This window comes from Oncorhynchus tshawytscha, linkage group LG08 (assembly GCF_018296145.1).
Source record: "Oncorhynchus tshawytscha isolate Ot180627B linkage group LG08, Otsh_v2.0, whole genome shotgun sequence".
NCBI classification, from domain to species: Eukaryota; Metazoa; Chordata; class Actinopteri; order Salmoniformes; family Salmonidae; genus Oncorhynchus; species Oncorhynchus tshawytscha.
The window spans coordinates 64,741,191-64,766,760 of record NC_056436.1 but is presented as its reverse complement, the minus strand read 5'-3'; the positions used below and the strand labels follow the sequence as shown (position 1 = coordinate 64,766,760).

At 42.4% G+C, this 25,570-nt stretch overlaps 1 protein-coding gene across 1 annotated transcript; it reads left to right on the top strand.

Annotated features, from left to right (window-relative positions):
• The first annotated feature begins 119 nt into the window (after nt 1-119).
• LOC112255654 (carnosine synthase 1-like) lies at nt 120-25,570 on the top strand. The gene is made up of 11 exons (XM_042325821.1): nt 120-192; nt 7,497-7,671; nt 8,130-8,219; nt 14,509-14,954; nt 15,032-15,242; nt 15,450-15,535; nt 17,620-17,851; nt 18,110-18,387; nt 18,843-19,128; nt 19,402-19,480; nt 19,515-25,570. Exons 1-11 carry the CDS (start codon nt 190-192, stop codon nt 20,392-20,394), a joined length of 2,766 nt encoding a protein of 921 aa, XP_042181755.1. The 5' UTR covers nt 120-189; the 3' UTR covers nt 20,395-25,570.

Sequence of the window (25,570 nt, the reverse complement as noted above, 5' to 3'; positions counted from 1 at the left end):
CTTCTCTGCTATCTGCACTTCTCTTCTCTCTGACCCCGTCCTCTCTGACCCCTCCTTCCTCTGAACCCCCCCTCTTTACCCCTCCTCTGACCCTTTCCAGCACACTCCCTCCCTCTCTCTTTCCTTACCCCTCTCAACTTCTTCCTCTTTCTGTCATTCCCAGGTTTCCACTTGGTCACTGCAGACACTATGGTGAGATGAATGAGAGAGACAGTTTGGTTGAATGAACATTGATGTGAGTTTATATCTGCAGGTGTTGAATGTTTCTATTTTAATCAGGTGTTCCTTAGCTTTTCTGAAAAGCTTTTCTTGTAAATGTGTGAATGAGACAATGTTTTTCAGTGCTGTATGTTATTGCATGACGCTATTTGAATCGTTGTCAGATGAGAAGTCTTCAAACGTTTTGCTTGTTCTTGGTCTGCATTTATAACATTTCATAAATTGACTGAATAGTGTTTTGCAGTGTTTGGCGTGCAAATGCCTTTGAGTGCAACATGTTTGTGTTGAAATACAATGCCGTACATTGTATTGACAGAAGAATTAGAATATGTTGTTGTGTGTGGGTGTGACAATGTCTGTCAGAGAATCAGTGATAGAGCGAGGAATGGAAGAGGGAGAAAGACTGAGGGTGGCAGAGACCAAAGGAAGAGGTGTAAAGAAGAGATATCGCTGTGTAGCGGAATAAGGAGAGACTGGAGGGAAAGCAGCTGCAATATTACTCTCGGAACCGTTACAGTTCTGTGTGTTCTCTGTGTGTTGTCTGTGTGAGAAACAGTGTCTATTAAGGGTCTCTGTGTATCGTGTTAAATGTAGAGTGTCAAGTGTGATTTACAGAGGTTATAGTGCAATGAATGCTAAGCGAGAGGTGGGGCTGTATTTCCTGCAGTGCCAATAAGTATTTATAGCTTCATTTCATATTTTTTACAGTATGTGAAACTGAAAACCTTGGCATTCTTTCGTATGACATGACATTACTGTGATGAAGCAGCAAACTACTGTACCTGGTGGTGGTGGGAATTAAACAGTAGAGTAAACCCCTTCAGGTGTGTACCGGTAGGTCAGTAGGAAAGAAGTTAGAAATACAAAAGTAGATAAACAGGGTGATAAGTTAGAAATAGAAAGGTAAATAAGCAGGGTATTAAGTTAGAAATAGAAAGGTAAATAAGCAGGGTGATAATGGGCAAACGGAGGGAGAGAGGGGTGAAAGCGGGATCATAGGGGTATACTACAAAGCAGGTTGAGGAGTTAGTGAGCTAACTTTGGTAAACTGAGTTCAACTCTGGCATTTTTCTGAAAAAGATATATTTCACTGTGACCTGCTGCTGCTTACTATCAAGCAGTGAGGCAGCCTATTGCCGAGTGAGTGAGTGGTGGGGACGAGAGGGCAAGAGTGTGTTGAGATTGAGCGCTGCAGCTGAGTGAGAGGAGCCAAAGCAGCACGCGGGCAAGTCGTGTCAAACTTTTACATGTTGTAGGTTGGATTGTCATTATTGAGACAACCTACTGTTTTTCCAACTATTTTTCCATAAAACATATTAACGCGCTAGAACTGATGTTCGTCAAGAAATAACAGCGTCAAAGCACAGGAAAACTACTTTAGGCGCTCCAGCACATATTAGATACATTCGCTCAGAGGTAGTTTAAACTGCATTATAAACTGGGTGGTTTGAGCCCTGAATGCTGATTGGCGATTCCCACGGGTATGACTAAACATTTATATTTACTGCTCTGCTTAGGTTGATAACCAGTTTATAATAGCAATAAAGCACCTTGAGGGTTTGTGGTAGTTATCAAATCAAATCAAATCAAATGTATTTATATAGCCCTTCGTATCAGCTGATATCTCAAAGTGCTGTACAGAAACCCAGCCTAAAACCCCAAACAGCAAGTTGTAGAAGCACCTAGAAAAACTCCCTAGAAAGGCCAAAACCTGAAGAAACCTTATGTGGGGTGATTCTTCTGGCTGTGCCGGGTGGATTATAACAGAACATAAGATGTTCAAATTTATAAATTTACTGGCAGAACAGTCTGGAGCAGCAGCACAGTCAGGTGGAAGTTGAAACTGGAGCAGCAGCATGATGGACTGGGGACAGCAGTCATTGTCAGGTAGTCCTGGGGCATGGTCCTAGGGCTCAGGTCAGTTGAAACTGGAACAGCAGCATGGCCAGGTGGACTGGGGACAGCAAGGAGTCATCATGTCAGGTAGTCCTGGAGCTCAGGTCCTAGGGCTCAGGTCCTCCGAGAGAGAGAAAGAAAGAGAGAAGGAGAGAATTAGAGAACACACTTAGATTCACACAGGACACCGAATAGGACAGGAGAAGTACTGATATAACAAACTGACCCCATATATCACGGCACTGTATACAGGCACTCCGCTTTGTGTAGTGTGTAACAACAGCCCTTAGCCGTGGTATATTGGCCATATACCACACCCCCTCGTGCCTTATTGCTTAATTATAAACTGGGTGGTTCAAGCTCTGAATGCTGATTGGCTGAAAGCTGTGTTATATCAGACCATACAAACCAATATTGGCCATATACCACTCCCCCTCAAACCTTATTGCTTAATTCTAATGTTGACTTTGCCTATGGAAAACCATGGAATGTATGGAACACTATGGAAGGTATGGAACACCATGGAAGGTATGGAACACCATGGAAGGTATGGAACACCATGGAAGGTATGGAACACCCTGGCGTGCTTCTGAAAAGTCCACAATGAAACTGACATTAAATGTGGAGAATGATACATTTGCATCTGTTAGTCATCAAGTAGCCTATTATTTTATATGCTACTGTAGGCTACTGTAGCCTACCATTTGATACAATACATATGTTGAAATGAGGATATCACTGGAGCCATTGCAAATCAATGTGTGCCACTTGTGTAGCCTACCTGGAGATGGCAAACGGATTTAAGAAATAGCTTATAACTTCAGTTTATTGTTGTTGTAGCCTTGCATTATTATGCTATTATTATTGACCATGTTTAGTTAATGAAATTGGAAATTATCAACTGTGAACATGGTCACAGTTCTATGCAATTGCTGATCGGCTGTAGTCAGAATGCATTAGATTCGGTAACATTCAGTCAGATTAGGCTACAGGTTAAAAAAAACACTGGCTGTTGACAAGCATGGGCCTATTCAGTTCATATTATTAATGTTTGATTCGGTGATTAAAATTACAACCCTCAATATCCTATTCCAGCAGGCTATTAAACAACAGAAAACCATGACAAAATGTAATTACAATCATAAACCCGGATTTTAGTCAGTAAGCCTAGCCTATTGAAATGATAAGCCAATTCATTTATAACGGTTTGCAATCTGGCACGTAATAACGGCACAATTGACAGAAAATAAATGGTCTAACATTAGTTCGATTTTTTCCCAAATGTTTCTTGAACAGAGATTGAGATCCTCTGTCCAGATTCCATCCCTCAAACTCTCCTGTCAGATTGGTCTATAGTTAAGCACATGCGCATAAGGGATTTACAATCATAGCAGTTAAATCGACATCCATTGACAGATAATTATCTGGCGAGTTTATTAAGAGCAAACTAATTCTCTTTTCTCTTTCGACATATTCAAATTCCTTTATTAGTCATGTTAGCTCGCAATAATTATTATTTTGATGGAGAACTGAATTTAGCTTCTTACGTCTTTACAAATTACGTCGACATTCCTTAATTCGCTCGATAACATTATGGGAAAAGGGTTTATTGGCTAAATGTGCTAACTCCTCTCTTGCCGTATAAGAGCACAAGGCCAGACCCAGATGCAGACACAGGAGGCAAATGGTTTGAGTCTTTGATATTTATTATATTCCAAAAGGGTAGGCAAAAGAATGGTCGTGGACAGGAAAAAGGTCAAAACCAGTTCAGAGTCCTGGAGGTACAGTGTGGCAGGCAGGCTCGAGGTCAGGACAGGCAGAATGGTCAGGCAGGCTCGAGGTCAGGGCAGGCAGAATGGTCAGGCAGGCTCGAGGTCAAGGCAGGCAGAATGGTCAGGCAGGTGGGTACAGAATCCAGAACAGGCAAGGGTCAAAACCGGGAGGAGTAGCAAAAGAGAATAGAAAAAGCAGGAGGACGGGAAAAACACACTGGTTGACTTGAACAGACAAGACAAACTGCACAGAGGGACAGGAAACACAGGGATAAATACACCGGGGAAAATAAGTGACACCTGGAGGGGGTGGAGACAATCACAAGGACAGGTGAAACCGATCGGGGCGTGACATGCTGGGAAAAATACACCATGTTGGGCTAGTTTTCAGGACTTGTGGGCGGGTTTTGAATGGTCATTTACAGAAATGTTAGATAGACAGAACTTCTAAAAGCCAATTTCACACAATAGCCTGCTGGATTTGAAGGATTATGTGTTTTTTATTTCGATTTCAGCACAAATGAAAATGTCACTGACTCGGCCATGGATTGATGATTCACCATTGTCTTTAATGACGAGTTAGGTGTTCGACTAGCCAGTTGAATAAAGGTTAAATATTTGTATTTATTTATTATTTTAAAAACATGCAGGCGCAGTTAAAAGCCTGCTAGAGTTGGCTGTAGGCGGATGAGCAATATCGACCTTCGTAGTACGGATGAAGCCTGAGCTGGAATGTGAAGCTAACTGAAGCTGGTTAGCTTTAGAAAACCCTGAGTAGATGTACAGTTGAAGTCGGAAGTTTACATACACTTAGGTTGGAGTCACTAAAACTAATTTTTCAACCACTTCACAAATTTCTTGTTAACAAACTATAGTTTTGGCAAGTTGGTTAGGACGTCTACTTTGTGCATGACACAAGTAATTTTTCCAACAATTGTTTACAGACAGATTATTTCACTTATAATTCATTGTATCACAATTCCAGAGGGTCAGAAGTGTACATACACTAAGTTGACTGTGCCTTTAAACAGCTTGGAAAATTTCAGAAAATTATGTCATGGCTTTAGAAGCTTCTGATAGACTGATTGGCATAATTTGAGTCAATTGGAGGTGTACCTGTTGATGTATTTCAAGGCCTACCTTCAAACTGAGTGTCTCTTTGCTTGACATCATGGGAAAATCAAAAGAAATCAGCCAAGACCTCAGAAAAAAAATGTAGACCTCCACAAGTCTGGTTCATCCTTGGAAGGTACCACGTTCATCTGTACAAACAATAGTACGCAAGTATAAACACGATGGGACCACACAGCCGTCATAACGCTCAGGAAGGAGACGAGTTCTGTTTCCTAGAGATGAAGGTACTTTGGTGCGAAAAATGCAAATCAATCCCAGAATAACAGCAAAGGACATTGTGAAGATGCTGGAGGAAATAGGTACAAAAGTATCTAAATCCACAGTAGAACGAGTCCTATATAGACATAACCTGAAAAGCCGCTCAGCAAGGAAGAAGCCACTGCTCCAAAACCGCCATAAAAAAGCCAGACTACGGTTTGCAACTGCACATGGGGACAAAGACCGTACTTTTTGGAGAAATGCCCTCTGGTCTGATGAAACAAAAATAGAATTGTTTGGCCATAATGACCATCGTTATGTTTGGAGGGGAAAGGGGGAGGCTTGCAAGCCGAAGAACACCATCCTAACCGTGAAGCACGGGGGTGGCAGCATCATGTTGTGGGGGTGCTTTGCTGCAGGGGGGACTGGTGCACTTCACAAAATAGATGGCTACATGAGGAAGGAAAATGATGTGGATATATTGAAGCAACATCTCAAGACATCAGTCAGGAAGTTAAAGCTTGGTCGCAAATGGGTGTTCCAAATGGACAATGACCTCAAGCATACTTCCAAAGTTGTGGCAATATGGCTTAAGGACAACAAAGTCAAGGTATTGGCTTGACCTCAATCCTATTGGGAATTTGTGGGCGGAACTGAAAAAGTGTGTGCGAGCAAGGAGGCCTACAAACCTGACTCAGTTACACCAGCTCTGTCAGGAGGAATGGGCCAAAATTCACCCAACTTATTGTGGGAAGCTTGTGGAAGGCTACCCGAAACATTTGACCCAAGTTAAACAATTTAAAGGCAATGCTACCAAATACTAATTAAGTGTGTGTAAACTTCTGACCCACTGGGAATGTGATGAAAGAAATAAAAGCTGAAATAAATAATTCTCTCTCCTATTATTCTGACATTTCACATTCTTAAAATAAAGTGGTGATCCTAACTGACCTAAGACAGGGAATTTTTACTAGGATTAAATGTCAGGAATTGTGAAAAACTGAGTTTAAATGTATTTGGCTAAGGTGTATGTAAACTTCATTTGAAGACGACAGCTGATGAAACTGTGGGTTTGCACAACTGAAGAATTTCATCACAAACTGTCAGAAACCGTCTCAGGGAAGCTTATCTGCGTGCTCGTCGTCCTCACCAGGGTCTTAACCTGACTGCAGTTTGTCGTTATAATCAACTTCATTGTCGATTATGCTTACTTTCGATGGCCACTGGAACGCTGGAGAAGTGTGCTCTTCACGGATGAATCACAGTTTCAACTGCACTGGGCAGACAGCGTGTGTGGAGTCATTAGGGAGAGCGGTTTTCTGATGGCAACGTTGTGAACAGAGTGCCCTATGGTGGCGTTGGCGCTACGGACAACGAATACAGTTGTATTTTATTGAGGCCCATTGTCGAGCCATTCATCCACCGCCATCACCTCATATTTCAGCATGATAATGCACTGCCCCATTTCGCAAAGCATCTCTACACAATTCCTGGAAACTGAAAACGGCTCAGTTCTTCCATGGCCTGCATACTCACCAGACATATCACCCATTGAGCATGTTTTAGATGCTCTGGATCGACGTGAAGAGGAGTGGGACAACATTCCACAGGCCACAATCAACAGCCTGATCAAGTCTATGTGAAGGACATGTGTCATGCTGCTTGAGGCAAAGGGTGGTCACACCAGATGGTTCTGTTTTTTTAATCCATGCCCGTACCTTTTTTTTTAAGGTATCTGCATATCTGTTTTCCCAGTCATGTGAAATCCATAGATTAGGGCCTAATTAATTTATTTCAATTGACAGATTTTCTTAAATGAACTGTAAGTAAAATCTTTGAAATTGTTGCATGTTGCGTTTATATTTTTGTTCAGTGTATATTGGCCATATACCACAAACCCCCGAGGTGCTTTGTTGCTATTATAAACTGTTTACCAAAGTAATTAGAGCAGTAAAAATACATGTTTTGTCATACCTGTGGTATACTGTCTGATATACCACAGCTGTCAACCAATCAGCATTCAGGGCTCGAACCACCCAGTTTAAAATTGGAGATAGTTAATAAATGTATAGATTATAATACAATCCCTTTGATGACAGGTCTCCTCTCAATTTTAGATTATTTTCTCAATCCTATTATTTTACTCTCTCGCTCACACACACACACACACACACACACACACACACACACACACACACACACACACACACACACACACACACACACACACACACACACACACACACACGTTGTCCATCTCACACCTGTCCCCCACAGCTCTCTCTCAGCTCTCTCCCCAGCACCATTGTCCCCAGCCTTCCCTCCTCTCCAGGGGGCTGTGCTACTGGAGGACCGAGGGCACAGTCCTCCAGACAGGAGGTGGCGCTGTTCCAGACCCTGCAAGAGGCTCTGAGGGAGATCGACCTGCCTGAAACACAGGACCTGCCACAGGGTGAGACCCGATCTACGATCACTTGGCTGAAACGGTCATGAAGTGTACCAGGCTAGAAAGACACCTCCATGTTTATTACAATCTCTATGACATTGGGGTCATGCTCTATCACCTTTCATTTCTACCTGTGAGTCTCTGAACCGTTGAATCAGAACTAAGCCTACAGGCCAGGTGAACCTATCACTGAATATTAACCTGCACAGAGTCACCCAGACCATGTGAGTTTAGCACTATATGTCACTGGGTTAGCAGGTGAACAGGTGTGTCAAAGTGTGTCTGCAGACCGGAAAGGGCCAGAGGGCTGTGTGCATGTAGGAAATGAGCTTAGATGACCTACCATATTGCTGACCCCTGTATAGTTGTTTTTGGATCGAACTACTTTCTATTTCATGAAAGGCTGAAGTACCGATGTATGGGGATTTTGACCATAATGGCAGTTCTACTGTGTTCTCTTCCAGGTATGAGTCACTCTGAGATGTGCATCTGTGTTTTGGGATCCCCACTCCCCTACCTCTCTCTGCTGTTAGAGGCAGGCCAACGGAGCCCAGGTATGGTAGCAGAACACACCCAGACAGGAAACACAGCAGATATGTACCAAGCAGCTCATGAAAATCCTGGAAAATACATAGATTTTTGCAATTGTGTGTTCCATGCCTGGAAAAGTTTTGGAAATGTTCAAATCTCAAAAGGTTTGGAAAAGTAATGGAAAATAATTTAATCATTTATTTTAATGTCATTTAGGAACAGTTCTTTTTTAATAATAATAATCACCAATCAGCTTGGAACGGAATATGAGACTTTAGCACAAGACTATTCAACTGGCGGCCCAGCTGCTAGATCCGGCCCGTGGTATTCATTTAGATTGGCCCTTTGATCAATTCTGAACATTCATATTTTTAAAAACGCAAAAATACGACATTCCGTGCCAAAATGACATACACTATGGTGGTTGTATCCTGTGTAGTGTAGTTATTTAGCGTTTTTAGCGGTTTCTAGCATCTGTGTGGCATGTTGATTATTTTTATTCATATAAACTTGACTCCAGCACTTGAACAGTTTAATTAAGCGCCAAAATATTATGCTCACAATTAACTTTTTTAAATGTATTTTTTACATCTGGCCCAATAAGAATATAGCTTCGTAGCCTTGCTTTAGTGCATACTTGTAAGTCGGGAAGCAAGTTCAAGGAGTGAGTGTTTTAATAAATAAACATAACACAACATAATACAAAATAAGAAACACGAACAACGCACATACATAACACAGGAACAGAAACAATAACGCCTGGGGAAGGAACCAAAGGGAGTGACATATATAGGGAAGGTAATCAGGGAAGTGATGGAGTCCAAGTAAGTCTAATGACGCCCAGGTCTGAGTAACGATGGTGACAGGTGTGCGGCGGTTGCTCAAGGATATTGTAGCAGCAGGTAGGCCTAGACCAGGGGGTCTCCAATCCTGTTCCTAGGGAACTACTGTCCTGTAGGTTTTCACTCCAACCCTAATCCATCACACTTGATTGTAATAATTAGCTGGTTGATAAGTTGAAATCAGGTTAGTTACAACTGGTGTTGTAGAGAGAACCGACAGCAGGGTAGTGCTCCAGGAACAGGGTTGGAGAGCCCTGGCCTAGACTATAAAATAGGATAGAGAACAGATTAAATAGGTAGAAAAAAATATATTGTAGCCTGGCTAGTTATCTTTATAGTTAATTAACTGTTTAGTTATTATTAGCATGTATTACATATTACCGTGCTTCTACACCTGCATTGCTTGCTGTTTGGGGTTTTAGGCTGGGTTTCTGTACAGCACTTTGAGATATCAGCTGATGTACGAAGGGCTATATAAATAAATTTGATTTGATTTGATGTATTAATGTTTTCATCATGTCCAAAAACTTTCCACTGACACTTGTGAAAAATGATTAAAATGATTAATTTAATCTATTCTTTTTTTTACAAAACTAACGATTCATTTCGCCATTGTAGTAGTTGGGATTCTGTTCAATCGCGGTGAATCAAATCATATGAGTTGTGAAACGTAATTGTAGGAAAACATATTAGATGTAGCCTTTCTTTTGGATTAAGTGGCTTCAACTTGTTTTGTAGATACTTCCAGTTGATTTGGGCATCCAATGTATGGGACATTGCAACATCAATAGATGCTAGTCAGCCTGCAAAGTAGCCTGGGCAGCCGCTAGTGGTCTTTATGGATCTCCACTATCGTCTGGGCTTGATGTGCACAGCCGGTAATACACTGTTTGTGTTTGAGCAGGGCTGGATCAAAAGCCTGCACACCCAGTAGCTGTCCAGACTGAGGGTTGACCACATGTGTTTTATGAAGTTGCCTAACAGGCTACATTGGATCAGAGAGCAGCCAGTGTCAATACCACATTTATCATTACTTTTTATATGTATGTAGAGACTCCGCCAATTGTTGGTCATAGAAATGTGGTTAAAAGTCATTAAATTCCATCTGTAAAAACGTCAAAACAAAATAAAAATGTGGTCACAGTTTTTGGTGGTTGAACCCTGTAATCATTTCTAATAAGTACCAGTACGCACTTGTCGGTATCAGTCTGACAGTAAATCAATGTAAAAGCCTGTTTGGCTAGAGCATCGGCCAAAACATATACCTTTACCCTTCAAAGTATGTGCCAAATTGTTTTCCAAGAGGTCTTCCCAGTGTCCCTTAGTGCCAAACAGAATTGTGTTAGACTGTACATGGTTTTCTTATCCATCTATAGACCTAAACACTTTACCTTGTCAGAGCACCAGTAAAATACACTATATATACAAAAATATGTCAACACCCATTCACATGACTAGATTTGGCTATTTCAGCCACACCCGTTGCTGACAGGTGTATAAAATCAAGCACATAGCCATGCGATCTCCATAGACAAACATTGGCAGTAGAATGGCCTTACTGAAAAACACAGTGAATTTCAACATGGCACCGTCATAGGATGCCACCTTTCCAACAAGTCAGTTCGTCAAATTTCTGACCTGCTAGAGCTGCCCAGGTCAACTGTAAGTGCTGTTATTGTGAAGTGAAAACGTCTAGGAGCAACAACAGCTAAGCCGTGAAGTGCTAGGCCACACAAGCTCACAGAAAAGGACCGCTGAAGTGAGTTGCGTGTAACAATGGTCTGTCCTCGGATGCAAAACTCACTACCAAGTTCCAGACAGCCTCTGGAAGCAACATCAGCACAAGAACTGTTCGTCGGGAGCTTCATGAAATGATTTTACATGGCTGAGCAGCCGCACACAAGCCTAAGATCACCATGCGCAATGCCAAGCGTCGGCTGGAGTGGTGTGAAGCTCGCCGCCATTGGACTCTGGAGTGGAAATGTGTTCCCTGGAGTGATGAATCACGCTTCACCATCTGGCTGTCCAAAGGACTAATCTGGGTTTGGCGGATGCCAGGAGAACGCTAAATGCCCCAATGCATAGTACCAACTGTAAAGATTGGTGGAAGAGGAATAATGGTCTGAGGCTGTTTTTCATGGTTCAGACTCCTTAGTTCCAAGTGAAGTGAAATCTTAACGCTACAGCATACATAATGACATTCTAGACGATTCTGTGCTTCCAACTTCATGGCAACGGCTTGGGGAAGGCCCTTTCCTGTTTCAGAATGACAATGCCCCTGGGCACAAGTGAGAACATACAGAAATGATTTGTCGAGATCGTGTGGAAGAACTTGATTGGCCTGCACAGAGCCCTGACCTTAACCTCATTAAACAACATTGAGATGAATGGGAACACTGACTGCAAGCCAGGCCTAATCGCCCAACATCAGTGCCCGACCTCACTAATGCTCTTGTGGCTGAATGGAAGCAAGTCCCTGCAGCAATGTTCCAACATCTACTAGAAAGCCTTCCCAGAAGAGTGTAGACTGTTATGGCAGTAAAGGGGGGACCAACTCCATTTTAATTCCCATGATTTTGGAATGAGATGTTCGACAAGCAGGTGTCCATATACTTTTGGTCAGGTAGTGTATATATTGGAACGGCAATCCTTTAATGGGATTCATTAGTGTCATTATCAAGTAACATAATCGCCTTCTAGAGAAAAACTCTGAGTCTAACAGTAATAGATCTCATTTTAGCCTGATGGCCAACAGGTTGAGGGGAATAATACTAGTGCAGGTTGACATTTCATTAGAATGTCACTCCCCTCCTTGACTCTTTTTATACATAAATAGCAGACATGGGCAGAAAATAGTTGCATTTTGTACTTTACAATATGTTTATTTGTAGTTGAATATAGTTATGGAGTTTCAACTAAAAGGCAACTATTTTCTGTGATATTCAAATACAGGTCTCAGAAAAACAAATAATAGTTGAAGCTATTTGAATATATGCAAGTTATTTGAGAACAATATATAAATATATTTGATGGCTGCCAAATATTTGAATAGGAACCAAAAACTACAATAGCAAGGTTCCACAACTGGCACCAGTGATATTATTTGGCCCCCAAAGTTTTTTCAGCATAAAAATAAAATACACTTTTGTTGGACATACCTTTGTTTTTAAAAAACTCCATCAAATCAGCTCCAACTGATTTTAAGGGGGACATGGTATCCCCTCAACATTAGAGTAGACAACTTTTGCAGCTTCAAAATGACTAACAAATATATTTTCATAATGAGTGACATAAGGTTATACAGTAACACTTAACCTCAAGTTTTTATACATGTGTAGTATCTTAGTGATTATTACAATAGCAACATTGCTGTTACATAGGACTTCGGAAATTGCTTTATTGTTGCATAATAATGGGATTATTACATAAGTGGAATACGGAGCAGTCACTATTCCTCTTGTGTACAGTAGTTGCTAAAACGTTCAGCTCATTGCTATGGAATTCAAATGCAATTACCAAAGTAGTATGTAACATGTTAAAATGTTGCAGTTTTACAAAATTACAGTTTTAGAACACAGGCACAGTAACAGTTTGATTTGAAGTGTTACTGAGAATGCTAGCAGTAACAAAATATGGCTATTACGTGTCGAAAGGAAACAATATATCCATTGTCATTCTGAAAGGAAACAATATATCCAAAAATTGCTGTCTTGTATCAACTACAGCCAAGGTAGGTTGGAAATCATGTTAGTTTGTATACTAAATCACCTATCCCTTTAAAGATCTGTTTGAAACAAGATCACTTCCCCTCAGATGGCCAAAGAGTATCAAAGTTGTTTTTGCTAAGCATCCAACTTGCTGTTTGCAATGTTTGCAAATGGCTTTGAATTTCTCTGCAGTATTTTCAGTGGCATTAATTAATCAAATAAATAGCAGCTTTCAACTTTTTCAAATCAAATCAAATTTTATTGGTCACATATACATGGTTAGCAGATGTTAATTTGAGTGTAGCAAAATGCTTGTGCTTCTAGTTCCGACAATGCAGTAATATCTAACAAGCAATATAACAAATTCACAACAACTACCTTATACACACACAAATGTAAAGGATGAATAAGAATATGTACATATAAATATATGGATGAGCGATGGCCGTGCGGCATAGGCAAGATATAGAGGTATAGAGCAGTATATATATATATATATATATATATATATATATGAGATGAGTGATGTTAAATATAATTAAAGTGGCGTTATTTAAAGTGACTAATGATAGGCATAGGCAAGATGCAGTAGATGGTCTCATCATTGATCCACCTGTACCTCGCCTTCTGGATGATAGCGGGGTGAACAGGCAGTGGCTCGGGTGGTTGTTGTCCTTGATGATCTTTTTGGCCTTCCTGTGACATCGGGTGCTGTAGGTGCTGTAGTGGCATGTTGAAAGAGTCATACAGAAGTTGAGCATCACAACATATTTTTACATATCTGTACAAAATATAATTTGTTTTTGTTTGACTTGATAATGTACACCTGGTGCAATGGTCATTCAGGAGAATGGACATTCACAGAATGTTCAGATAGAAATGTATTGTGTCGATCAAATGACTGTCAGATTGGAATAGTATAGGAGATTGTGTTTGCTATTCATTCTGTTTCTTTCTTCCAACATACCGTTCCAGATACAACCCTGCCATTAGTTGAAGGCAGTTTCTGAAAAGTAGTCACTTCCACAGATCTGTATATACAGTGGGGAGAACAAGTATTTGATACATACAAGTGTACCTATGATGAAAATTACAGGCCTCTCTCATCTTTTTAAGTGGGAGAACTTGCACAATTGGTGGCTGACTAAATACTTTTTCGCCCCACTGTATGTCATGCAATAAAATGCAAATGAATTACTTAAAAGTCATACAATGTGATTTTCTGGATTTTTGGGATCTGGGGTTCCAACAGGGTTCCAACAATGTTAGCAAAAAAAATGTTAAGACTGTAGGTGCTTCCAAAGTAACTGTTTGTTCCCTGCAAAATATTTAAAACTATAATTATCCCAGGTATGATAAATAGTCATTCTCCCGCCTACTTTGTCCCTCTGTTAGGACCAATAACAGATTAAAACACTTTACTTCAATGTTGAAGTGGGAACAAGTGGTAAAAAAATAGTTCTGTTTACATGTGGCATGATCGTCTTTATGACTTTTGACCGTTTTCTATGGAAATATGTCAATGATATTTCCAATCTCCAGTTTTCTAGGTACATTGTCCCTATGCCAAACACAGGATGTCTAGCACCCCTCTATAATCCTTCTCTCCCTCCTCCCTCCCCCTCTTCTCCCTCTCTCTTACACCCTTCCAATTTCTCTCTACCTCACTTCCCCCATCACCCACTCCTTCTGTTCCTCCCTTCTTCTCTCTCTCTCATTTACCACTTTCAAATCCCCCCTCCTCTTTCTCTCTCTCTCTTTAGGAGATGCTCTCCTGTGTCTCTGTCCATCCTGGCTCTCTCGCTCCTCCTCCCTCCTGGTCCACAAGGCTGTCACCTTTGACCTGGGAGGGCGCACTTACCTATCCAACTTCAACCCGCCTCGCAGGGTCACCTACTTCCTGTCATCTGACCCGTGGGCTAAGGAGGAAATGACCCGAGAGACAGACTGCCCAAGCGGAGGTTCTGGAGCACTGGGTCAGTTCTGGGGGAATGTTCTGACCACCAGGGTTCTGCTGCAGAAGGCCAAGATCCACTGCCCCCCAACCCTGGCCCTTCTGTTACCACCGGGGCAGATGAGGCTGGAGGAGGGCAGGACAGGAGGGGTGGAGGTGGTGCACCTGGAAATGGGAGCGGAGGAAGGGATGAACTCTGTCAGAAACAAGGTGGACACTTTCCTGGAGTCTGAGAATATGAGGGGATCAGAGAGGGTATGTCCTGTTTGTTAAAGAATTCAGTCAGCCTTTATGTAAAAGTACACAAAGCTTTTCTTTCTCTCTGTGCCTAGGTGGTGCTCAGGTGCAGTGGGGGGAGGTTCGTGGGCGAGGCAACCTCACCCCCTGTCTACCTGTCGAGGAACAGCAGGGATGAGGTCTGGGCCAAGGTGAGTTATCTCCTGCCCCAACTCCTCCCTGGAGAGGCAGTGCTGCTCGAGGCCTACTGCTCCCCACTGAAGCCTGGGCCACGGGTAGAGGACCGCACCTGGGAACAGTACACCGGTGAGGGCTTTAATCAGGATGGATGAGTGTAGTTTGATGTTTGAGGACCTTGTTTTCATGCGTATTTGTATGTGGTCTTCATATGACATTGAACTTGTAAAGACTCTCTAACTACTTTCAATGTAATGTACTACGACCATGACTAAAGATGGTCCTCTCCATCTCTGTTGTAATGAGGTAGTTGTTGTGTGCCTGTGTGTCTGTCAGACTGCAGGCCTCAGGTTCCAGACCTGTCCTTCAGACTGTGTGCCATAGTAACTCGCTCACCTCTGGACCTGCCTCTCCTCTACAAGGTGAGATTAAGAGAGAGAGAGAGAACGAGAGAATGAGGTAGGAGAGAAACATGAAATGTTGACTATGTGCATCATTGTAACGGCTTTCTTCCGTCGAAGGAGAGTCGGACCAAAATGCAGCGTGGTTAGTTCGATACATGTTTAATGAATGAATAAACACGACAAATACAAAAAACGGAACGTGAAAACCTATACAGCCTATCTGGTGAATACAAACACACTGAGACAGGAACAATCACCCACAAACACACAGTGAAACCCAGGCTACCTAAATATGGTTCCCAATCAGAGACAACGAGAATCACCTGACTCTGATTGAGAACCGCCTCAGGCAGCCATAGACTATGCTAGACACCCCTACTCAGCCACAATCCCAATACCTACGAAAAACCCCTATACATAAACACAACACAAAATAAACCCATGTCACACCCTGGCCTGACCAAATAAATATATAAACACAAAATACTAAGACCAGGGCGTGACAATCATGAAAACGTTGTTGTATGACTAGCAGCAGCTTTTTGACCCTTGTCTTCGCATTGTGTTTACCATGTATTTGCATTGACCCTCAATACTGTAAAAGTATAGCTGAGTGTACAAAACAATAAGAACACCTGCTTTTTCCATGACACAGACTGACCAGGTGAAGCCAGGTGAAAGCTATGATCCCTTGTTGATGTCACTTGTTAAGTCCACTTCAGTCCGTGTAGATGAAGGGAAGGAAACAGGTTAAAAAATGATTTTTAAGCCTTGAGGCAATTGAGACATGGATTGTGTATGTGTGCCATTCAGAGGGTGAATGGTCAAGACAAAAGATTGAAGTGCCTTGCAACGGGGTATGGTAGTAGGTGCCAGGCACACCAGTTTGTCTCAAGAACTGTGGCGCTGCTGGGTTTTTCACGCTCAACAGTTTCAAGAATGGCCCAGCACCCAATGGACATCCAGCTAACTTGACACAACTGTGGGAAGCATTGGAGTCAACTTGGGCCAGCATCCCTGTGGAACGCTTTCGACACCTTGTTGAGTCCATGCCCGATGAATTGAGGCTGTTCTGAGGGCAAAAGGGGGTGCAACTCAATATTAGGAAGGTGTTCCTAATGTTTTATACACTCAGTGTATTTGTATATAGCTCTGTAAAATGTTGATGTTGTCTCCTCTTCAACGTTATGGCAAAATGTAGATTTAAATAGACATACCCAAAAGTAATACTTTTTAATGACATGGTCATTAACAATAACGAGTAATGGTGCATAGTATTCTGGTCCTTTTTTTATCAATAGCTGAGGTGTACTGTACATAGTACAAATAATATGAAAATATATGATTTATATACTTTTTTCCTATTAGGGCTTGAAATGACTGAAATGCTTTCTAAATATAGTAACAACCAAATTATAAATGACTTACTATAAGATTTCACATTTCTTAAAACTGTAAAATAAATCATATGATCATATTTAGTGACAGTACAAATTTGGCCCCATTTCATATAATTGACGACAGAGAATTTTCTGCCAATCGTCCTCTGAGCGACTTACAGACACCATTCTACAAAATGATTTAGTATTTTTTCATGGTGAGAGTGCTATATCTGGCTGAGAATATCACAGTGAGATGAAACTACAACAATTGTATTCGTTAGACTGTCCCCTTTAATATGCCGTCTACCAGGCTGGGCTCTATCACTCAGAGGCAAAGGAAATCTATTATTTGTCTGGATAGGCCAGAAAATGTGACATGTCACTCCCTATGCAAATGCATGAAACCTGACACTTTAAGTCAGCTCGTCACGTCAAGCCAACCTGATACTTCACGTGAGAGTGGTAGCGCTATAAGGAATTGGACCGTCCGACGTTCACAGAGTGTTCTGTACACCAAAATATCAGTCAGAACCAGTCCAGAACCGCTCAAAGTCCCCTAAATAGGGGACTTAACATCTAAGAGGTTGTCTTTACCTCGAGAATGGGAGACACATTCATGTAATAGGCCAAATACTTGAACTGAACTGTTTGTTTGAAATCAATGGCCTTATCTCTAACTTCTCTTCTATCTTCCTCTCCCTCCCTCTTCCTCTCCCTCAGTTGGTGTGTAGAGTGGGTGTGTCCGACGACCCTCTCTCTCACAGCCACTCCCTCTCTCAGTCTTTGGAGACCACCCTATTAGAGTGCGGTTTCACTGACCCTACCATGGCGAAATCTCTCTGCCGTCTAGCACTGGACACCGCCCTGTCCTGCCTCTGTGTTGTCATGGAAACAGAGTCAAGCATGTCCGCAGAACAACGCGGTGGAGCGGGTGCCCAGACCGACATGATAGGTGTGTTTTGGTTCACTGCCAAAATTTCCTCTAAGGCAGCATGAAGCTGTCTGAGTTGATATATGATTTGATAAAGATTACTGAAGATTACTGTTGAAGCCTCTGAAAGCATAGGTATACTTATGACATCATAAGTCTCACGCTCTGTCAACACTATGTCTCACTGAGCTACTATCTGACCCTTCCTCTCCCTCTCCATATCTCCCTCTCTACCACTCCATATCTCTCTCTACCTCCTTTCTACTCCCTCTCTCCTAGGCGTGGACCTCCTTTTCACCATGGATGGCTCCATCATCAGGCCTGTTATTTTGGGCCTCCATCCCTCCCTCTGTCTCCACTCCTCCTTCCAAGAGCGAGGGATGGGGATGGAGGGATGCGACAGTGGGATAGAGGGGTGGAGTAGGGGCACCCTCCTCCTCACCCCTCTCACCCGCTCCCAGTACTACCTGATGCAGGGGAAAACTGTGCTGGTGGTGGGAGCTGGAGGACACAGTAAGAAGTTCATCTGGAAAACAGCCAAACAGTACAAACTCAAGGTGAATGTCTACATGGAGAATAACTATTTAGATGAATGTAGAATAACTACACTCTTAGAAAAAATGGTTCCAAAAGGGTTCTTCAGCTGTCCCCATAAGATAACCTTTTTTTGGTTCCAGGTAGAACCCTTTTGGGTTCCATGTAGAACCCTCTTTAGAAAGGGTTCTACATGGAACCAAAAGGGTTCTTACCTGCAACCAAAAAGTGTTTTTCATAGGGTTCTCCTATGGGGACAGCCGAAGAACCGTTTTAGGTTCAAGATAACACATTCTTTTCTAAGAGTGTAGACAGTGAAAGTGAATACATTAGATTGCCCAACATAGACTTTTCAGCTATTTTAGAAGTGCATTTTACTGCACCGCAAAGTCTGATTAAATGGCACATTAATGGTTACTGGCTAGCTAGTTTTGCTAATGTGCGAATTGAACTCATTAACTTTCTCCCCTCCAATCAGATCCTGCTGGTGGACAGTGACCCTGCCCACTTCGCCTCCCAGTTGGTCGACCACTTCCTCCCCCTGCCAGACCTCCCCGACCATCGGCGTGACGACCAGCACTGCTCCCGCATCTGTGATTGGCTGTTGTCCTCCAGCCTCCGCCCTGACGGCTGCGTGTGCTTCTGGGACGAATGCGTGGTGCTGACATCGCTGGTCTGTGATAGGCTGGGGCTCAGGGGCCCTCCCCCTCAGGCCATCCGCATTGCAAAGGAGAAGAGCCGCACCCACAGGCACCTCCTGGGCCTACTGAAGTCTACGGGGACTAACCTGATCAGTGTTGAGCAGCCCTCCGGTCAGCCAGATAGCCTGGTTGAGTTTGGAGAGGATGAGAGGAGAGGTAGACAGCAGAATGGCATGGTCAACATGGAAGGAGATAGCCTGAGAGCTATGGCTGATTTCGACAGGGGGGATCTCTTCAATGAGGCAATGGGCAAACACGACACTACTGCCCCTACCTCTTCCTCCCCCTCACTCTCCTCTTCCTCCTCACATTCCTTTGGCACTTTCCATCCCTCCGCTCCTCTCCTCTCTCCCTCCCCTTCCTCCTATGCTGTTCCCTGTATCCACGTGGAGAGCACCCTGGATCTGGAGAAGGCAGCCAGTGGGGGGGGGGGGGCCTGGTGGGGCCAGTGTGGGGGTGGTGAGGTTCCCAGCGGTGATGAAGCTGGAGTACGGCGCGGGGGCGGTGGGCGTGAGGAAGGTATGCTCTCTGGAGGAAAGTCTGGCACACTTTGAGAGGATCGGCGGGGACCTCCGCGAGGAGACAGACTACCCTGGCATCGGCCTGGGCTGGGGCAACGCCATGATCCTCATGGAGTACGTGGGAGGCACCGAGCACGACGTGGACGTGGTCCTGTTCGAGGGGAGACTGGAGGGCGCCTTTGTGTCCGACAACGGCCCCACGCGCACCCCGGCCTTCACCGAGACGGCCGCCCAGATGCCCTCAGGGCTGGCGCAGGACAAGCGTGCTCAGCTGATCCGCGCAGCACACCACGCATGCCTGGGCTGTGGCCTGCGAGACGGCGTGTTCAACGTGGAGCTGAAGATGACAGAAGTGGGCCCGAGGCTCATAGAGATCAACGCCCGCATGGGCGGCTTCTACCTGTGCGACTGGATCCGCCAGCTGTATGGCGTGGACCTCCTGATGGCGGCCTTCATGGTGTCCTGTGGGGTGCGTCCCTGCCTGCCCTCGGCCACAGCCCTCCCAGCCAGAGGCCACTTTGCTGGGGTGATGGTGGTGGTGTCACGGCACCTCCATGCCCTGAGGACCACAGCCAGCCCTGAGCGCCTGAGAGGGCTCCACCAGGAGGGGGCATTGTGGCTGAACGAGCTGGCGGAGGAGGATGAACTGATCTCTGGTGAGTACGAGGAGCCCTTCTGTAATGTCGGGGTGAGAGATGCCCACAATGCCACCAACGCTCGCCAGCGCCTCCTCGCCCTCTGCCAAGGGCTGGGCCTGCACTGTCCTCCACGCTACGACCTGGGCTACTTCCTGTCCCATTTCAACTAGACAGGAACTCAGGGGGGAGAAGCAGGGTTTGTTCAGGAGGGTGCCACATTTACATTTGAATCACAGATTGAAATAATACAAAGAGCTGAAACGATTCCTTACTCTGCAGAATTATATATATTATATACCTGCCTGAATGTTTGTTCATTACATTGGACCCTTCTGAATAGAACCCATGTTTAGCAAGGTTGTGCTGTGTGCAGGGGTTAGTTTAGTTCACTTAAAAGGTACATCACAGGATGAACAAACACTTCTCATATCAAAACATAATATGTTATCTCAAAATTGCAAATTCAGGAACTAATCATTCAGGTAGCAGAACCTTTCCATTTTTAGCACTTATATTTTGGGGACCATCTCAGGAATAAAATACAAGTTTCGAAAAGATATCTTCATCAGTGATTGGGTAGAATAGGATATGGGTGTCTATCTATCTTGAATTTAACATTCAAATATGGAAAAAACTTATGGAAAAGCTTCTACTTTTCAGTTTATTGACAAGTCATAAAATAAATAGAGGCCCTTTGTCCAATTATTGAATTGGAATTTCAGTTTACTTCCTGAATTGACAGCCTTCATTTCAAATCGACCCCAACCCTGTTTTCTACTAGGTTGTGGCATCAGCAGTCTACCTTACTACATCATAACGTAGTAGGCTGCACACTGTGAACACATAACAGTTGTTAATAACCTGCACACTGTGAACACATAGCAGTGGATTAATAACATATACACTGTGAACACATAACAGTTGATGAATAACATATACACTGTGAACACATAACAGTTGATTAATAACATATACACTGTGAACACATAACAGTTGATTAATAACATATACACTGTGAACACATAACAGTTGATTAATAACATATACACTGTGAACACATAACAGTTGATTAATAACATATACACTGTGAACACATAACAGTTGATTAATAACTTGCACACTGTGAACACATAGCAGTTGATTAATAACATATACACTGTGAACACATAACAGTTGATTAATAACATATACACTGTGAACACATAACAGTTGATTAATAACATATACACTGTGAACACATAACAGTTGATTAATAACTTGCACACTGTGAACACATAACAGTTGATTAATAACATATACACTGTGAACACATAGCAGTTGATTAATAACATATACACTGTGAACACATAGCAGTGGATTAATAACATATACACTGTGAACACATAACAGTTGATTAATAACATATACACTGTGAACACATAACAGTTGATTAATAACATATACACTGTGAACACATAACAGTTGATTAATAACATATACACTGTGAACACATAACAGTTGATTAATAACATATACACTGTGAACACATAACAGTTGATTAATAACTTGCACACTGTGAACACATAACAGTTGATTAATAACTTGCACACTGTGAACACGTAGCAGTTGATGAATAACTTGCACACTGTGAACACGTAACAGTTGATTAATAACTTGCACACTGTGAACACAGCAGTTGATTAATAACCTGTACACTGTGAACACAGCAGTTGATTAATAACCTGTACACTGTGGACACATAACAGTTGATTAATAACATATACACTGTGAACACATAACAGTTGATTAATAACTTGCACACTGTGAACACATAACAGTTGATTAATAACATATACACTGTGAACACATAACAGTTGATTAATAACATATACACTGTGAACACATAACAGTTGATTAATAACTTGCACACTGTGAACACATAACAGTTGATTAATAACATATACACTGTGAACACAGCAGTTGATTAATAACTTGCACACTGTGAACAAATAACAGTTGATTAATAACCTGTACACTGTGAACACATAGCAGTTGTTAATAACCTGCACACTGTGAACACATAGCAGTTGTTAATAACCTGCACACTGTGAACACATAGCAGTTGTTAATAACCTGCACACTGTGAATACATAGCAGTTGTTAATAACCTGCACACTGTCAACACATAGCAGTTGATTAATAACCTGCAAACTGTGAACACAGCAGTTGATTAATAACCTGCACACTGTGGACACAGCAGTTGATTAATAACCTGCACACTGTGAACACATAGCAGTTGATTAATAACATATACACTGTGAACACATAGCAGTTGTTAATAACCTGCACACTGTGAACACATAGCAGTTGATTAATAACATATACACTGTGAACACATAGCAGTTGTTAATAACCTGCACACTGTGAACACATAGCAGTTGTTAATAACCTGTACACTGTGGACACGTAGCAGTTGATTAATAACCTGCACACTGTGAACACGTAGCAGTTGATGAATAACTTGCACACTGTGAACACAGCAGTTGATTAATAACCTGTACACTGTGAACACAGCAGTTGATTAATAACCTGTACACTGTGGACACATAGCAGTTGATTAATAACCTGTACAAAGTGAACACGTAGCAGTTGATTAATAACCTGCACACTGTGAACACGTAGCAGTTGATTAATAACCTGCACACTGTGAACACGTAGCAGTTGATTAATAACCTGCACACTGTGAACACATAGCAGTTGATTAATAACCTGTACACTGTGGACACATAGCAGTTGATTAATAACCTGTACAAAGTGAACACGTAGCAGTTGATTAATAACTTGCACACTGTGAACACGTAGCAGTTGATTAATAACCTGCACACTGTGAACACGTAGCAGTTGATTAATAACCTGCACACTGTGAACACGTAGCAGTTGATTAATAACCTGCACACTGTGAACACGTAGCAGTTGATTAATAACTTGCACACTGTGAACACGTAGCAGTTGATTAATAACTTGCACACTGTGAACACGTAGCAGTTGATTAATAACTTGCACACTGTGAACACGTAGCAGTTGATTAATAACCTGCACACTGTGAACACGTAGCAGTTGATTAATACCTTGCACACTGTGAACACGTAGCAGTTGATTAATAACCTGCACACTGTGGACACAAGGCAGTGCAGGGTTGGAACAGGTGGGAGGGGGAGTAATATTACACATGCAGTAGGTCAGAGTATCATTAGCTAAATAGTTATATGAAGGAAGAGCAGAGGAAAATTGCAGATTTTGAGGAAGGGGGTTTGAGGAGAGCAGTGGAATAGCTGAAACAGGTGGACAGGGGTGGCGATTGCGGAACCTTTTAACTCTTGGCCCAGAGATGATGTCTGCGGGGCCAGTGCGTTTGAACTTTTGGGAAAATGTAGAATTTAGGAATGCAAACTCCCATACATGTGAAGTTAGAGGTCATATGAAAGTTCATGTCTTAATTTAAAAGGTTGAAGTTAAATGTTGTTCCCCCAAAAATAACCCGCTAACTAAAAGTGTATGGAAATGGGGATTGAATTCCACCACATATTCACACCAATTTTAGCCCATAAAACAAAGTGCGTTATTTTGTAAATGAGAAATAATTTGAGGCAGTTTCACCGTTGCAATCCTCTTGACCCTCTTGACCCTGGCAGTTAATGTCTGTAGTGTGGCATTTGGGGTCTGGTGTCAGACTGACCCAGTAAGCAGGGTGAAACTGAGATGCCATAAGTATGTATCCTGGCCACACCACACAACCCCCCAGACAAGGTTTACAGTGGTCAAAAGGTTGGGGATTTCCCATATCTTCTGTTTCTGACTATTTGTTTATGTATTTCTGATGTAACATTTGGGAAAATATAGTAAACATATTTTTTTTACCTTTATTTAACTAAGTAAGTAAAGTAAGAACGACTCTGGGCCAATAGGGCACCTCACCAATCACGGCCAGATGTGATACAGCCTGGATTCTAACTAGAGATTGTAGTGACACCTCTTGCACTGAGATGCAGTGCCTTAGACAGCTGCACCACTCGGGAGCCAACACTTCTGGCTTTTACTCAAAAAGGAGGTGTGAGAGGAAAGTTCAAGAATAAAACATCCTATCAAGATTACATCATTAAAACCAAAGAATATGTCAATGACGGTTTCAATGATCTGTGCCCTATTAAACAAACACACAATACCCAGGCCAGCGACCTCCCTAAAAAAGGGCTCTACTGCAGGTCAGCATGGGGCATATTAGGCTGTGAAAACAAAATGACTGACTGCAGCCTCTATTCAACCACAGCAGTGTGTTGTGGCTCGCCATTTGCTCTAAACATGTTGACAATAATGTTAGCTCAATGCTCACACAAACCTAAATGGCCAGATAATATGTGTTGTTGTTGTAGTACTCATCGTTCAGCACTTAAAACACCCAGTAATTCACCTTATCTTCAGCACCTCTCACTAGCGGTGAATCGAATGGTCATCTATGGCTGCTTCAGGTTATGGCAAAAGATAAGCCTGTAGTTCCTCATTGACAGACCACGAATCCTGATCAGGACTTCAGTAGCTAAGCTGCAGAGGAGAAAGGAGAGAGAGTGTTTGAAAGAAGCTGCTTACTTAGTTAGATCAAAGTTTTTATATTATATTGACAAGATAGTTGAGTGGCCTCTCAAACAATGGAAATACATATCCTCAAGATGGAAGGCAAGATTAGGTGGGACCATTCTAGGCTGTCTAGATGGGATACAATTTATGTTAGAATTGACCTTTCGTATCAGGTTAGGAGAACTTACGCAGCAGGTTAGGAGAATTAGGGTAAGCGTACCTACGAAGCCCACTTCTTTCTTTGGATTTTTTTTTATTTTTAACTAAAAATAAATTTCCTGCTGTTTAATGATGCGACTAATTCATCTGGTTGTTATATCCATACATTTTCCGGTTCTAAACCAGTCCAATGTTTTATTATTAAATGATTAACAATGTGTAAGGTCACACTAGTGGCGAATTTCAAAGTTGCAAAAAAAAACGTTGGTGTTGAAGCAAGGGTTGGAACGGAAATGATTTTCCAATCGTTTCATTCTGGACAGAATCACAATGTTTTTCTGTTCGGACCAGCAAAATAATGTCCTGAACCGATTCGAACCCCAAAAAATACTGGATTATATCGTTCCTTTCTGTTCCTTTTTTAACCTGTGAAATCAACCGTGTTTTACATTTAGCTCATTAAAAATGACTTCGCCAATCAGCGCGGATAGAGCAGGCAAGCTAGTTGTTTACACGCGTGATGTACAGACAACTGTAGTTTACATCGCAAGATGCGACTGATATTTTGTGGGTGGG

Coding starts and splice junctions, on each gene's coding strand:
- LOC112255654 (XM_042325821.1), top strand. Junction 7,672..8,129: donor AACACAGGACCTGCCACAGG/GTGAGACCCGAT, acceptor GTTCTCTTCCAG/GTATGAGTCACTCTGAGATG. Junction 14,955..15,031: donor ATATGAGGGGATCAGAGAGG/GTATGTCCTGTT, acceptor CTCTGTGCCTAG/GTGGTGCTCAGGTGCAGTGG.